Here is a 17,296-nt window from a genome sequence, read left to right on the forward strand (position 1 = left end):
ATGAGATCAATCCCCATTGTCCTCAAACGGGATAAAAAAAGTTGTTGTGAGAATCAAATCTTTTTGGAGACATGATCTAAAAAGTGAACACAAAAATTAGAGGAGATTCAAGACCTTAGACTGTATTGCTTGAAATAGAATAACAAGAAAGGGAAACATTCCTAAATTCCTCTTAGCCTCTTCCTTATAACTGTGGCACACTACACACCCATAAATAAGACTCTACTCGACACGCCTTGGTTCGATACCTAATGACACCAAACCTAGGCTCTAAAACCATCTTTGTCATAACTCAAATCATGGCCTGACCGTGATGGTTATCTCAAGTCCCACATGTACCAAAGATCACCCCTTGAACCTAAATAAACCAAATATATCTCCCTCAAGGTTGGATGTATTCCGAACATATAACAAGATAGCGTGTAACAAGCTGAAGGAAATTCAAAACAAGTCCATAACTAACGACTGGCGATCGGCCAAACAACTGACCGACATCGCCCAATAACCATAGTAATCTAAACAAATCCTTCTAAAACAAAGAATCAAAATTGAATATCAATGAAGAGTCGGGATATGCCCCCGCTTATAGCCAAAAATAAGTCTAAACAGTCTGAGACATAAGAGACTAAAACATGAAATATAGACTTCTGATGTATGAAAGCTCACCACTTCAATGTCAACTCATGAGTTGATCCCAAATCCTAATCACTGAGTAAGAGGAGTAGAAGCATGACCAATTTCTGCATCACATGGGAATCAACATCCAAAGACGATTAGCGGTTGGAGTGCAAGCATAAAACTCAGGGATAAGGTTAACATAATGACATGGTCAATGGTTCAAAATTATTCAAAAACCAATGCACATAATCAAATGCATATACATATATATATATATATTACATGTCGGGATAGGGAACAAGGCTTAACATGCGATTTAAAACTCTAGCCTAGACTCTGTACCTCAACCATCATAACATGTACCCACGGGCTGTATAGGCCCCAGCTCTCACCCCCTGATTGGGCCCCTGTGAGAGTAGTCATACGAACTGAAGGATAATCTCATATATATGTACAGGGGCCTTGAACTTCTCAATCATATACTAAGGTGACTTAAGCACCCAATCATATAACGCTTTATAGGGGACTCAAACCTCTCTAATTATGTAATAATAATGAGGGGGACTCAAATCTCTTTGGTCACTTTGACCCCCGGTCGGCAAATGCAATTTCCAATATCGGTCACTTATACCTTCACTTTCATGACTCATCTACACAACCCCCAACAAAGCCCAATTAAAATATTTATCCCACAATTCTATTTGTTGAACCACAATACACATTTAGGCATACATTGTTGGTATCATCATACCAACTACACTTGCAACGTAACAACAACATGCCAAAATAATTACATCACTTGGGAAAATCACAACCCCTTTGGTTCAATTTTACAAATTCCAACCATTCTCATAATTAAAACTAATTTCACATTATGGGGTTGGGTCCATAACCACTTCAAAAATCATAAGTTTGGGAAAATCACAATTCCATAGTATATTCACCATACTCATGCAGCCACAAGTGAAAAACCATAATTAAATCATGAAAAAACATATGTAAACCATGGGAAAACATTGTTCAATAACAAGCATTTAAAACCCTCAACCCTTATTATAAAACCAACATGAGTATCTCATGAACAATACTTTAAAACATGTACTTTTAACAAATTAACAATGAGGAAAGAGTAACATGCCTTAAACATCAAGAAATTTGAAGAGAACTCGACCCTAGAGCCCTTAAATAACTAACCTGATGAAACCCTAGCTTGACTTGCTTGAGGGAATTTAGAGAGCCTTTTGAAGTGTTTGAAAAGTTACTTAGATTTGTTTTCTAAATGCTAATAACACCTTAAAGAGGTTATAAGATGTGGGTTTTAATTTGGGTAAGAGGGGAAATGTCCAAAATACCCTTAACTTAAAAGCTGAAAAAGTATCGCCATTGACTTATAGTTACTCCTTACAACTCGTCACCATGAGTCGTAGCCAAGACAGAACCACCAAGGCACCATACACTATAGATGTTACAACTCAAAACATGACTCATAATGGTACCCTACGACTCATAGGGTCTAGTAGTAGTCAACATAGAACCCAAATTAGGGCATACACTGGACACCCTATGATTTATACCTACGACTCATACCAAATCCTTTCGGCTCTTAGTGAGCCACTCGTACTCATAGTAGAATATAGCCACAACTTACTGATTTGGTTATGACTTGTCCCAACGACTCATCAAGATACCTTACATCTCAAAGACCAAGTCGTAGTCAAGGTAATGAGTGCAAAATTTCAGGAATGTTCATGGATCAAAAACACCTAGGGCGTTACACTCAGGATTCCCTGGCATAATAATAAGATCTATCATTTATCATCTGATTCACTCCTCTACCATCTCTTCTACTAGCTGGTGGTGTACATCTACCTCCTTGAGGTCTACCCCAACCCCTAGACGGAGGTGCTGCTGCTTTAGTAAGGGCCTGTTGACCCTGCTGTGGACCCCTTTATCTGTATACTAGATAAGCACTCAAAAAATGACACTGAATACCGTACTCATAATAGGACCTAGGAGCCATCAACTAGCTAGAGTGACCTGAATATTCGGAATGGCCACCACGACCTAAAAACCATTAAGATAAACCCTGTGAAGTTTGTCCCAAACCATAAGAACCCCGACCTGAATGTCCACCCTATGATATCTACATTGTTACCTGAACTAGTCTACCATGTTGAGGGTACAAATCTCCTCTAAATGAACCCCTACCTCTAGATAGGGTACTACTGGATCGACCTAAAATTTAGGACCTCTTGTCCTTTAGATCCCCATACTCCTCATGATACAACAAATTAAACTCTTTTGCTAACTCAAACACCCTCTTAAAAGAAGCTCCATATTGAGCTACAACGTACACGGCCTCTCTGGTCCAAAGTAATAAACCTCTCATAAACCTCCTAATCATCTTAGCCTTGCCTGGTAAGATCACCATAGCATAATGGGACAAGGCATAAAATCAAATCTCATACTCAGCCACGAAAATAACCTCTTGTGTCAAATTCTCAGGTTGGTTCCTACGCTCCTTACTCAAGCTATGTAGGACAAATCTGTCAAGGAAAGCCTATGCAAACATAGCCCAAGTCATCGGTAGAGAACCCGCTATCCTAAAATCAATATAAGACCACCAACACTGCTTGGCAAGACCACACATCTATAAGGCAGTATAATAAACCCTATTGGAGTCAACCAATCCCACAATCTAAAGTCTCTTATGGCAACTGACTAAAAACTCATCAGCTTCCTCACGTTGATCACCCTTAAACTGTGGTAGATCCATCTTTATTAACTTCTCAAACTGCCATTACTCCTCATCAAACATAGCTTCCCTAACCCCACCGGTAGCTCCGACCCCTAGTAAAGGCAAACTATCGTACCTCAATAATGGCGAAACTACTAAATCCTTATAAATAGAGATGGGTTGCTGATCTGGGGTCTACGCCTCCACCCTAACATATGAACCCTATAGAGGGTCAAATGATCTACCTCCCTGAGCAATAGTCTCCAAAACACCCAACACTTTAATCAAGGTATCATGAATAATCAGTGTAGCAACAAATCCTGGTGGTGCCTAACTTGGGCCCATATTATCAGGTAAAACCTAAACATCATCACTACCTACCTCTAACTCAACCTCGAGATACTCAGCCCTATAAGAAATTTAAGCGACTCCTTGAGCTCTCTATTTACCATGACCTCTGCCCCTACCACATACCCTTCCCCATCCACATATCCCATCTTGGGGGTTGGTAGAGGCTCGAGAAGATTTAGTTATTGGTTCACTTTAAAACTTATTTTAACAAATGGACACTCATTTTGGCAAACCCTAATTTTTTAGGGTTTGGTGGGCCATGGGCTTAAGTGTAAAAGAAAAAAGCATTTTGGCACCCCTTATGTATTTTTAAAATCTTTTGGAACCCCTTATATATTTATTAAATACATATTTAACCCTACTCTTTCATTAAATACAAAAATAAAAAAATTCTCTCATCTTCTCTCTCTTAACCAAAATCGCTTCTTTTCCCTTTCTATCATTTTCAATTTCGAGCTCGTGTAAATCAACTTCAACTTCGATCTTCAACTTCAGGTAAGCTATATTATTGTTCCGGTTAATTTGTGCTCCATATTGATAGGGTTTTTTTAATTTATTTATTTTCGTACTCATTTGTGGCGGGTGAAGTTGTTGGAGTTCAAATAAATTGATTTTTTTTTAAAATGGGACTTGATTTTAGTGTAAGTGATTGTTTTTAATTGGTATTTACTTATTTTTTACGGATAATTGGTGTGTATTGATTATCCTTTGCGATTACATGTTGAAATGTCTTCACTAATTTCATCGAAATGTGGCAAGATATGTGATTTTTGTTAAAACTTTTCTCCAATGTAAGGGTGTTGTAGAAGAATGTTCATGTTGGGGATTTTTTCACTGCGTATTTGATAATTAGACTGGAAAATTTGAAATTTTTTTTAAAAAAATGGGGCTTGATTTTACTTATAATTTGTGTTTTTAAGTTGGTATTCTGTTTGTTTGTGCATTGTTTGTGTTGAATTTTAACTTTCCTCGACGATTGCATTGAGATTTTTTTGCCACTTTTTATCTATTTGCATGATAAAAATGTGCTTTGAATTGAATTTTTTTGCAACTTCTGCATTGAGTTGGTGCTACAACTGCTGCCATGTTAATAGACTGCTAGGTCAATTAGGTATTGTATCTACTATCAATTGAAATTTTTTTGAAAAAATAGGGATTGATTTTACTTATAATTTGTGTTTTTAAGTTGGTATTTGATATTTTTGTACATTGTTCTCATTAGATTTTAACTTTCCTCCTTTTATTGCATTGAGTTTTTTTGTGAATTTTTCTCGATTTGTGTGCTTAAAATCTGGGTTCCTTCCTATTTTTGTTCAATATAATGGTTATTTAGATGCATGTTCTTATGGGTGATGTGGTTGTTTTCAAAGAAACTTGTTCTGCAAATTAGAATTTTTGGTGCTGCAACTGCTGCTATGTTAATAGACTACTAGGTCGATTAGGTATTGTAGTTATTGTTATAGCTGAAAAATAGTAGTTTTTGTCTGTAGATCATAACAAATGGCTTGAGGTAACAAATGCAAGGCTGCAAAAGGTGATAGGTCTGAGAGAAGAAAAAAATAAGCAGTCGATCAATTGGAGAATAGAAATTACAGCGAGAAAGCAGTTGAAGCTTTGGTTCGAGATGAGCCAGAGGAAATAGATCCTCTCGAGGCTAGGATTAGCGAGGAAGCACTGATCTTGCCCCACTGTGCAAGGTTTATTTCAGCTGAAAGGTACGACCTCGCCACAGTCCTGGATGATGTCGGATCATTTTCGGCTAAGATATCTATTAGGTCCCGTTTGAAGATGTTTAATGAATTCAAATAAGTCGAAGTTGATCAACATCTAATGTCTAGGTTTAAGAATTCCTGTTTTGGTAGTTTATAGGACCTGCCAGAACATATGAAGTTCAACGGATAGCTTGTCCACTATACACTTCTGCGCCGAGTTGAACCGGACAACAAGCTGCATGAAATGTGGTTCAACATCAATGACGGGCCATATTTTGGCCTGAAGGAGTTTGCGCTAATCACTGGTTTAAATTTTGGGCGTTATCCCTGTGGTTCAAGATATGTCAAAGCGATAGAGGAGGGTGAAGCTTTTTTCAAAAAGACTATGAAAAAGAGGAGTGTAAATGCAAAGAGATTATTAAAGCTTATTAGAGGTAGGAGGCTGGACAAGGAGGACAAGTTCAAATGTTGCTTGATTTGGTTCGTGTACTGCATATTGCTTGCACGGTACTTGTCAAAAACCGTGGACAAAGACACCATCAAGATGGTGGATAACTTGGGCTTCTTTGAGAAATACCCTTGGGGTAAGGAGTCATTTTCCTTGACTCTAGACTATCTAAAGAAGTGGATAGACTTTAGCAGGGAGAAGAAGACATTTGAGACAAAGGGAGTTTCATCGTACGCGCTCTAAGAATTTCCCTAGGCATTTATGGTATTTGATCATAAACCATTGAAGTAGTTTATTATATACTGTAATTCATCTATGGTGTCTATAATATACTTACTCTCAGTTTCATGTTTTTAGTTTTTCTTTTGATCACAGATTTGGATATATGAAGCCTTTCCCGCGCTCGATAGGGGAAATGGTAAATCAACTGAAGACCCACTGCCCATTCCCCAATTGTTCAGATGGCACACCTCAAAAGACGATAAACTAATCAAAGGTGATCCATATTTGAATGGATGGAGCACAAAGGTATGAAACATTTCTTCCGATAAATAATTTTACCAATATTGTGTTGCTAATCAATCACATTTGCCTATTTATATATAGAGAGTGCACCCGTACCTTATCCCCACAGTCCATGAAATAAAGTAACACTACATGAAAAAGTTCAAAGCATTTACAGAAGAACCAAACGACACATTCATCGATGGCTTGAAGGCCTGTCTGGAGGGTGTGACTATAATCACCTCATCAGAGAATGGTGAGGATGGGGATGATGCTGGGATTTGGGCAGAAATGTTGTTTCAAATTATGTCACTCGGGATACGGGGACAAGTAAGATGAGAGCATCGGGAAAGACGCCGATGATTGAAAATTTGGAAGAGCACGTGTTTGGGATGGAGGAGTCGATCAAGGACATCGCTGATTTCGTAAAAGAAGAGAGGCTAAGGAGAGCAGAAAAGGAGAGGCAAAAGAAGAGAGATGAAGCTGAAAGTAATATCTGCTCTATATATTATAGAAGATGTTTATTTTATATAATCCCTTTTACTTATAATAATAGAATCTATATCATTCTTCATCAACTGATTTCTTAGTTTATTATAAACGGTAAATACTTGAAAATGCAGGTGTGCAGGTGCAAAGTCAGCATTCAGCGGCGAGGGCTGGCCGCGATGACAGCGGCATCAAAGAAGCCTTCCTTGAAGTAGCAGCTTTGGAACATGCCTCCATCAATGTTGATGAGGTGATGATCCCTGACGTTGTAGATGTTGTAGAGAAGGAAAATCTGGATAAAGGCGATGAAGAAAAAAATACAGAAGTTGTTTGTGAAGAATAAAACAAAGCTGATGGATCAGTTGGTGTGGCGAAAGAGGATTATGGTGAAGGCGGACAGGATGAAGATGATAAAAATGAAAAAAGTGGTTGTGAAGAAGAAAACAATGAGGGAGATGGAGAGAAAACAGAAGATAAGAATGCACAAGAAGTAGAGAAAGAACATCATAAAGAAGAAGGAAAAAGTGATGCACCAGAAAAAAAAAGACATCGCGGAGAAGGATAATGAGAATGAATTTCCAAACTTGGATGAATTTCTTAATGAAGTTAGTCAGGAAATCGACAAGATGATGGTGGAAACCAAAAATGTTGTATCTTTAGCAATTATTAAAATTTTATTTGTGGCTGATGATTATTTTTATTTGACTAGATAATGTTAACTTCTAACTTTCAGCTCGAGATGTATAGAATTGAACAATTTTATTTTCTAAACTGTCTTTATAGCTTATGATAATCACTTTTCATTTTATATAATCAACGTATCATTACTTTTAAATGAATTGTTATCGTTGATTATAGACTAAGATTAAAAGGTAAAGCATATATAGTAGAGCGATGTGTAGTCGATGAATGAAAAAGGTAAACCATTTATAATATAAGTAACAAGTAGTCGATTAATAAAACATTCAGAATACATTCAATCTCACTACACCCCCATTACACCTCTCCAAAATGCTAAAACTAATAGTAAACCATAGACTATAAATTTCATGCCCTTTTCTTTCTCTTTAGCCATAGCCAACTTATGCTTAAGTTGATCCCTCTCAATTTCGACATCTTTCAACAATCCCTTTAAGTGATCAATCTTGTGTTCCGATTCTCAATATAATGTCATTAGAAGATCCCTATTTTCTTCGGAATCTCTAAGCCTTTCAAACATTTCAAACTTTGTAATGCCTTAAAATTTTGACACCTCGGAATCGGAGAAAATCCACTTGAAATAAGAGCATCCACCATTATCCTAAAATAACGAGGATAAACTAGTAAATTGAATTATGAGATGAACACAAATAAATTTTTATTTAAATAAAAACAAACCTTTCCAACCGCACAACTGTAGAATTTTTGCCCCGGATTTCTGTCGGTGCGTGATGTTTTCAACACCGCAGGATTACCACAGCGACAAAGATAAGAACTTTTGGAAGTTTGAGATGACTGCGACATTGTTATTGTTGATACAAAACTTGAAAGTCATGAATAAATGAACATGGAGGAGTCCAAAAGGATCCCTTTAATTAACATAGTAAGGCTATCAAAATCTGACCGTTGGAAAATTCTACTCGTTAGAATTGTACTATTAGAGAAAATTTAAATGAATTATCTTTTACTTCAAAGGTTCTCAAATGAATTTATATGTCTTCTATTATAGACTGGGTGACTTACAATTTATATACTGATGTTAGTGTTGATTATCCTGTGTATTAGAATATTATCTATTAAGACTACGGTTGATAATAGACCTTTTATACTGTCTATGATCAACTTGCTGAATATATGGACGGCTTAAAATAATGGAAAAAAAGGAAAAATTAATTAAAACAAAATTAGAGTATGTCAATTAACACCATTAAAATATTGTAAAGAAATTTTGATGCATCAATTGTGACTCCCAATCACTTTTGGACGTGATCAAGTGTTATCTTAGACATGGCATAGTCGTAGATCATTGAGATGGCATAAAAAGGAGAAGAAATAAAATAAAATAAATATTAATCATCCAAGCACTAATAAACGACCACTTATCATGACAAGAGATTAGACTTGTGTGATGACCATAAGGATGAGTGGTGGTTGTTACTTGTGAGTGTTCAATGGACAAGTAGTGTATGAGAACAAGGAGTCCTTCACAACAGAGACGCTTGTTCTAGGTAATTGGTTGTTACTACTATTTCCCTCCCCTATACCCATTTGATCGAGTGTCTAATTGATTTGTAATCTTATATTAAGATATTTAGTCATTTTACATTGCGTGAGTGATGTTAATTTATTTTATTTTATTTTATTTCTCCCTTTTTTTAATCTCACATCTTTTGAAAATAGACTTCTTTGGTCGATACATGACTAATAATAAAGTTTGGAATAGATAAAGCTATTTATCTATAATATACTCAAGATATCATAATAATTCTATTTTCAAAAGAGGTGAGATTAAAAAAAAAAGAAATAAAATAAAATAAACTAAATTAACATCACTCACACAATGTGAAATGACTAAATATCATAATATAAGATTACAAATCAATTGGACACTCGATCAAATGGGTATAGGGGAGAGAAATGGTAGTAATAACCAATTACCTAGAACAAGCGTCTCTGTTGAGAAGGACTCCTTGTTCTCATACACTACTTGTTCATTGAACACTCACAAGTAACAACCACCACTTATCCTTATGGTCATCACACAAGTCTAATCTCTTGTCATGATAAGTGGTCGTTCATTAGTGCTTGAATGGTTAATATATATTTTATTTTATTTTATTTCTTCTTCTTTTTATGTCATGTCAATGATCTACGACTACGCCGTGTCTAAGATAACACTTGATCACGTCCAAAAGTGATTGGGAGTCACAATTGATGCATCAAAATTTCTTTACAATGTTTTAATGGTGTTAATTGACATACTCTAATTTTATTTTATTTTATTTCTCCTTTTTTTCTCATTATTTTAAGCCGTCAATATATTCAGTAAGTTGATCATAGACTATATGAGTGGTCAATAATAGACTCATTTATAAGTCAATAATCTTTCAATATACAGGATCATGAACACTGATTTCATTCTATAATTCACCCGTGACACAGTCGATTATAGAATGTGTATTTACCGTAGTCGATCATTTATTCCTACTGTACTCAGAGTGTAAATAAAGTTTGCAAATCTTAAAACAGGGACTACTGAAGAAACACTAACAAATCACTATAGATAAAGAGAACATCATGAATACAGAAACTTGAAACTTGTTTATAGATATATTGTTCATTGCATCTATATTTACAATTTTTGGGGAAAAAATCTCAAACAAAAATTTAAAAATGAAGTTTTCATTTACATAATCTTACCATGAAAGCTTCATTAAGCAATGAACTATAAACCAAACAAAATAAAACACTACACTAAGGGGACGAAGGAGGGGTGATGAGTTCATGGGGGTCCAAGTTGAGCCTCTCGGCTATGGCCCGAAGAAAATGAGCCATTCGGCAAAGCTCTATATACAGTCGTCGTTGATCGAAGGCAAGACCCTCAAAAAGGAAATCCAGGTCACTCTGAAGCCTTAGCAACTCTATGTTGTTTATTATTGACATTCTATGCAATGGCCATAGTGGGTGCATCTTCCTAGCCATCTTCTTCTCCCTTAAATTTTTTTTCTTCTGAAATTTTGTTCAATATTGACCATGGTCTCTTTAAATAGACCATACCATAAGAAAATCGACCAATAAAAGATTTAAACGTGTTGATTGAAGGGGAGAAGGCGTGTGAGAATAAGAAACGAAAAGTCGCGGCGGTTGTGGCAGTCGAGGCTTTTAAAATCCTGCCGTTTCACGAAGTGTAATAATTACATTGAAAGGTTCAGTGTATGAGGAATAGGGTTTCTGTAATAGACTACACGACTGATCGATGATAGTCTATGTATTTTACACTATACCCCCTAGACAATGCATCGATGTATTATATATTTTGAGTCTAGTCGATGTGTAATGTGTATAGTCGATTTCAGAACTTGAAAAGATAGTCTTTGAATTGCCACCATTCCAATGCGTCGTAATTATTTCTAATTCAACATTGTATGAAGAAAAGTATTTGTTCAATAGACAACCAGATAGGTTTATTATACACTATGTACTAAACATTTACTTAGTAGACCAAAAACTGATATATTATATATTATGAGTTTTGTCAATTATTTATGTCTAGAATCTATTTAGTACGTAGTATATAATATATGAACAAGAATCGATAATGCACAACAAAAAAGTCAATTTTAACTGCAGTTCACTGGTTTTCAAGACAGAATACACATTACATATTGTCCAGTGCATTTTAACAAACAAAAACATTTAATACAATGCCAATCATATTATCCTACGTTAAGGCTGCATGTTGTTATCTTATGTCTCGGCCTTTTGCACTTGGAGCACTTGTTTCTTTTCTTGTACCTTGAAGGCTACAACACACCCTTAACACATTTAATCTTCCTCCGACCTAGTTTGGGATCAAATTCGGGTGGAAGAACTTGCATTTCAAGATACTCTCGTGCCACACTCCACTCAGACTCAAGTGGTGACGCTGCCATTACATGAGCGCATGGCAATTTCACCAAGTCGTACTTTCTGCAAGAACATGACCATCTTGAAATATGAACTTTTACGGAATGACCGTAGCCAAGCACGGTGAATTTGTTGGTGCTTCCATTTATGTTGTTCACATATAATTTGTCCCCCTCGATCATGTTTTCCCTTAAGATCATCTCGACTATGGGAACGAAGGTTGTCTTTGAATTTTCCACCTTTGCATACCTCTTACTAAATATTTCTCCAAATCTATGTGCAATTGAATTGAAAATGGCCACCACTGGATACTCTCTTTCGTTGCGCAACATTGAGGTGAGCGACTCGGCGATGTTTGAGGTCATGACGTTGAATCGATTACCTGGAAAGTGAGCCTGGCTCCACTTTTCAAATCCTACTTCATGCTAGAGGCAATCTGCTGTGCTGGGGAATCTTTCTTTAAGGGCGTTGAAGTAGTCATTAAATTCTTCCAACGTGTAAACCTTGGCCGCATGGTAGTACAAATAGAGAGAATCGGAACAATGGTGATTTATTTTTAGATTTTTACCAAGATACCTCATACAAACACCGTGATGCGCAAGTGGATAATGCCTTGAGAGGCCGTTGGCTATGCTTATGTGTTTATTGAAGATAACGCATAGATCTGGTTCATCGATGACAAAAGCCTTAAGCTTCTCGAAGAAGAAGCCCCACGATGCATCGTTCTCCTTATCCACCACACAATATGCTAAGGGATAGATATAATTCTGCGTATCTTGAGCGACAACGGACAGCAGCACGCCCTCGTACTTGCCAAATAAATGTGAGCCATCAACGGTAACGACCTTTCTCATGTGTGCATATCCCCATAAAGTATTAAATAAACCTGCCAAACTCCTCATCGACCATGAAAGAATTAATAGACCTGAGGTTGAGGCCGTTGAAAATATATGAAAATGCGGGAAACATTGCATATCCATGCTCGGGCGCACCTTGGACTATGTTCTTCGCAATGACGCCTGCCATCCAATACTTCCAAAAGCTCAGCCTGCAATATAGCTCCCTAAATATGATCCTCTCGATCTCTTTCGGGCTTGGACCTTTGTTGTCGATGAAAAAGTTCAAAATAAGTGAGGCAATGACCTCCACGGTGACAGTCCTGTGCTTTCCCGTGACATGATCAACGCCACAAGTATGCTCTCCCACAAACTTGTGGACGTAAAACCAACCCGATTCTCCAATAGCACATGCGCGCACCATCCACCGGCAAGTACGATCTACGCACCTCACCCTCAATTATTTCTTACTACTTTTCAGAGTTGTGTAATTGAACGACATTTTCACCGACGCCTGCTTCAACAAAAGTTTTAATGTTTTCTTATCCTTAATGTTTTTCCTAAACAAAAATTGGTGTCGAGAAAGAGTGGCTTCTTTGTGGTTCGAGCTGCCCGTCCTCACATCCTACACACTCCTCTTCTTCATAATATTTACTATTATCCCATTCATCACAACCCATAAAATTATATTCCGTTGACGTATCATCCACATTCGGGGGTAGGGGTGGGGGTGAGAGTGGGGGTGGGGGTGGGGCTGATGTGGAAGCTTCTTCCCGGGACCTTTCAAAAACTTTAACCCACAATATAGGTCTGGAGTTATCAGAATCAATGCAAAGCATATATAATTCTACGTTTCTTTCATTCCTTCTGAATGTTGGATGGATTTTCCCCCTCCCGTTCATCAAGTAACTAATTAACACCTCACTTTGATCACAACTTAAGTCACTGCTCTCCATTACACTTTTAATCATATCGGTGTATAAACCATTGCGACAAAAGGAAATGGACATTGTCTCCTTAGACGCGGTTTTCCAAACCCAACATTTGGGACTCTCCTTTCATTCACCAGAAAATATACCACCAACAACCACGTAATCTATAATAGACATAATATACCTTGATAATAGTATTCAATAGACTTGAATAGTGATTTATGTGCCTAGACGTAATAGACTGAAGTCGTCTTCTTCCTAACTGCTAGTCGTACAGTGCACGATTGACCCTTTTTCGACGACCTTTGGAATAATCCGACGAATTTTAGCTTACAAATAACCTAAGAAGTATTGAAATGTTGTTATTGATCCAAGAATCTATTTCAAAATGTGGGACTGAATTTTCAGTTTTTTGTATAAAAATGGAAGAAAAATTAGAGTTAAAAATAATCGAAAAAGTCTTATAACAATGGAGATAATGTCATTTTCCGATCGATGCCGGAAAATTCAATGAAAAATGGCTGAAAATGATCGAAAAATTGATGAAATAGCACCAAAATAAGGTGGTTGCTAGTGGATTGGTTGAGAAGATTTGGGAATTTTTTTTAATTATTTATCCAATACTTATATTTTTCAAGATGGACTAAAGTGTAGTTTTAACAAAATTAGGACTAAAATGGGAAAAGGGGCTAAAGTATAGATTTTGTAAGTTGAGTGTTAGATTTGCATTTTATTTTTGTGGTCCCATAAAAGTGTCCATTCTTCAAATTAAAAAAACTTGGTGGATAAATGTCAAAAATGTTTTGGGAAACTTCCCCCAGAGGCTCATGATCACTATCTTGAGATATATGATTCCTCACCATCTATGAGATAATAATGTAAGAATTTCAAAATTTCAAGTTAAAGGATCAATATTGCACGAAGAGAGAGAGAAAGAGAAGAAAATGAATATTTCCTAAAGTCATATATCCTCACAAAGATAGGTAGCGAATGTCTGTACACTGATCTGTGAGACTCTACTAAACTAGGCTTGTATTTGTGAGATCAATAAACCTAGGGCTTCGGTACCATCTATCACTGCCCAAATTGAGACGATGACACCTGTCCAACCCTTCATGATAGGTAAGCCAAAGCCCAAAACGTCCAAATATATACAAGTGGAAGAAGATAAGAATAGGATAAAACCCAAATGATCTCCAACACATAAACAAAGTAGTATAGTCATAGTTAAAACATAGATAATTCTAGGTCTGGTAGTCACTAATACAAACCACTAAATACAAAAATCAAAGAGAAGTTTAAGTATTTCAAAATGCAGAAAATACATAAAGATAAGGATGCAGGAGATTTCAGTAGTCTCTAAATCAATAGCAGCTACCTCGAATCTCTAAAAATGGTAACACCAAAGATACCATAGAAATCAGTGCCTAGGGTTTTCGTATTGGTACCTGCACGTAAGGTGCAAAAAAATCAAGGGAGAGTACGGAACCACATGTACTCAGAAAGTATCATCTACCGACCCTAATTAAAAATAGTGATGAGTAACACCACGTCAACCATCTAGAATCATAAACCTACACTCTGAAAAATCATCCTATTCTAACTGAATAATCAAGTCTAACAGTCATAAGGATATCATAATAAAGTCTAAGAATTCTTCAATACAGCAAAATCAAGTAACATATAGTCAAGTACTTAATAAATAATACAAAGTCAGTAATTACACCTTACTTAGTTCGAACCAGGAATAAATGAATGCAATGTAATGGATGTGCTATATACACACCTACTGAGCAATAGCTTCAAGGTTAGGACCCATGGGGGACTCACAAGGTCCACGTATTATGTAGACGTGCACTCTGATCCCAATAATAGATAACAATGTGTAGGCGTACACTTCGATCCTATATGTAATGCAATCCATGACGTGCAGACATGCAACTCCGATCTCAGATCAACAATAACATTAAGCAAAGCATTTATTATCTTATGCTGAATAAACATCGATTCCAAAATCAACTCAACTTATCAAATGGGAGTATTCTCATTAGGTAGCTTTTCAATAATTCATTTACCAAAGCAAATTAGCCTATCGGCTAGCAAATAAGAAAAACAATTCAAAACGTAATATTAACTTATTTTAACCCCTCAAATAATACCGGTACCACATAGATGTTCGTCACTTCACCTATACGAGCCCTCATTCCCCATTACTCTCATTATAAATAATTAACAAACAAGCATTTTGAAAAAGAGTCTAAGAAAGTCTCAACTTGCTTCAAATCGAAGCCAACCATCAATTTACAAAGTTGCCCTTTCGTAAAAATTTCAAATGGTCAAAATCTATTCAAATATATATATTATCTATAAGCATACGAATCTAATGACTCACATTTTATAACTTCTTACTCTAAGAATCCTAGATCGAAAATTAAATTTCTTTAATACTCAATCGAAAGCAGTGTACAAAAAAAAGAGCTAAAGTTCAAATTCCCTCGAATTTCATATAAACCTAACATTCATGGATTATCATTCATGGATTGAAGAAGTTGCAATATATGCAAAATTATATTCATGATTTATTTAAATGGCTAAAATGTGTGTTCTTCTAATTTTAGTATATTTGTTGCACTTGTATATCAGTCAGTTAGTTAGCACCTCCTTATAAACATAAAATATATCTGTCGAAACTTCATAAACAAAAAGAAATTATAAATTAGACAGAAGAATAAATAATTTAAGAATATAGTGAAAGAGAGAACCTAAAATTTATGATGAGAGAGAACTTAAATGAACCAATCTATCTTGCATTTATATCGATCCTAAATCAAAGCACAAATAATTGAGACCTGACAAAAATAGTCAATAACATCTGAATCATATAAATAATGACTCTAAATCAAACATTACTCATTTTTAATTTTGAAAAGAAGAAAAATAAAAGAGAATAATACCTTTAAAAAATTTTATTTCAGTCAAGTTTGCTTTTGACGTACAGTATACATGTGTTTAAGTATAGGACCAATCTAAATAGCTATTATCAAAGACATCTATAAAATAATATTCCTAAATATTGTAGTTAGATATATACACACTCACGTCCAAACCATGCCAAGTGATGGTGAGTAGCAGTTCATATTGATGATCTATAAAGAAAATTAACGGACAAGAATAGTACAATCTAATAACTAGATACAACATGAGAAAGCTAAATTAACTGGGGCATTATTCAGCACCTGAATACTGAAGATTCTAAACCATTTGAGGGTCATTGACATACATATTTTTCACGAGCATTAGAGAAGTTACAGATATATGTACATGCATTGCACGTGTGTCTTGTCTCAATAAATATTTTTTAAAAAATTATACAGTATCATTTTTAAAATAGAGTTTGAATTATAAAATATCTTGAATGAAATTTCGATGAAGATTGAGGTTTCAACTTATCTTTTTCTAAGAAAAATATTTTAAATATTTTAGTGATATTAATTCTCATAATATTTTATTACAAAAAAAGTAACATAAAATTACTTATTACTTCTATATTAAAAGTTCACATGAATGGAAAATCTTTATTCTGCTAATAGAAGTAGTCAGATGTCAAGACAAATTAAACCACTTGCACCAGAATACTGCTACACAATACCGCTATATAACGTATCTTTCATCAACTTCAACTTGTAAATTATCAGTCACATCACCACTACTCGCAACTTCTAAAACATCACAACACTATAGCTAACACAAGCTAAAAAACTATTTAATTTGATTATGAAAATTTAAATAAGAATGGCTTCTGAAAAGTACTATACAATAATGGAATAATATATAGCCAGTAATTATTCATAGTGAAAGAGATAGATCAATCCAAAGTAATATGTCTACTATAGAGTTTTTGTAATGTAGGACCAAAAACTCAAATCACATTTTTAAGAACCTTCACATTTATATATAATAAAATAACACAACTACTTATATCTTGTTATATCATAAGGTACTATAAAAAAAGTGTAATCTATTTTTACGCCAAAAAAATAGATATGATTTATTCAATTCTTTAT

The 17,296-nt window shown here is 35.4% G+C and overlaps 2 protein-coding genes across 2 annotated transcripts; both read right to left on the reverse strand.

The window, feature by feature from the left end:
- Positions 1–11,361: 11,361 nt before the first annotated feature.
- On the reverse strand, positions 11,362–11,829 carry LOC124888836. The gene has a single exon (XM_047400125.1). The coding sequence runs from the start codon at positions 11,827–11,829 to the stop codon at positions 11,362–11,364; it is 468 nt and encodes a 155-aa protein (XP_047256081.1).
- Positions 11,830–11,889: 60 nt separating this feature from the next.
- LOC124888837 lies at positions 11,890–12,724 on the reverse strand. The gene is made up of 2 exons (XM_047400126.1): positions 12,457–12,724; positions 11,890–12,350 (listed from the first exon to the last, which is right to left on the reverse strand). The coding sequence occupies exons 1-2, from the start codon at positions 12,722–12,724 to the stop codon at positions 11,890–11,892; spliced, it is 729 nt and encodes a 242-aa protein (XP_047256082.1).
- Between the last annotated feature and the right edge of the window lie 4,572 nt (positions 12,725–17,296).

This window comes from Capsicum annuum, chromosome 11 (genome assembly GCF_002878395.1).
Source record: "Capsicum annuum cultivar UCD-10X-F1 chromosome 11, UCD10Xv1.1, whole genome shotgun sequence".
Classification (NCBI taxonomy): Eukaryota; Viridiplantae; Streptophyta; class Magnoliopsida; order Solanales; family Solanaceae; genus Capsicum; species Capsicum annuum.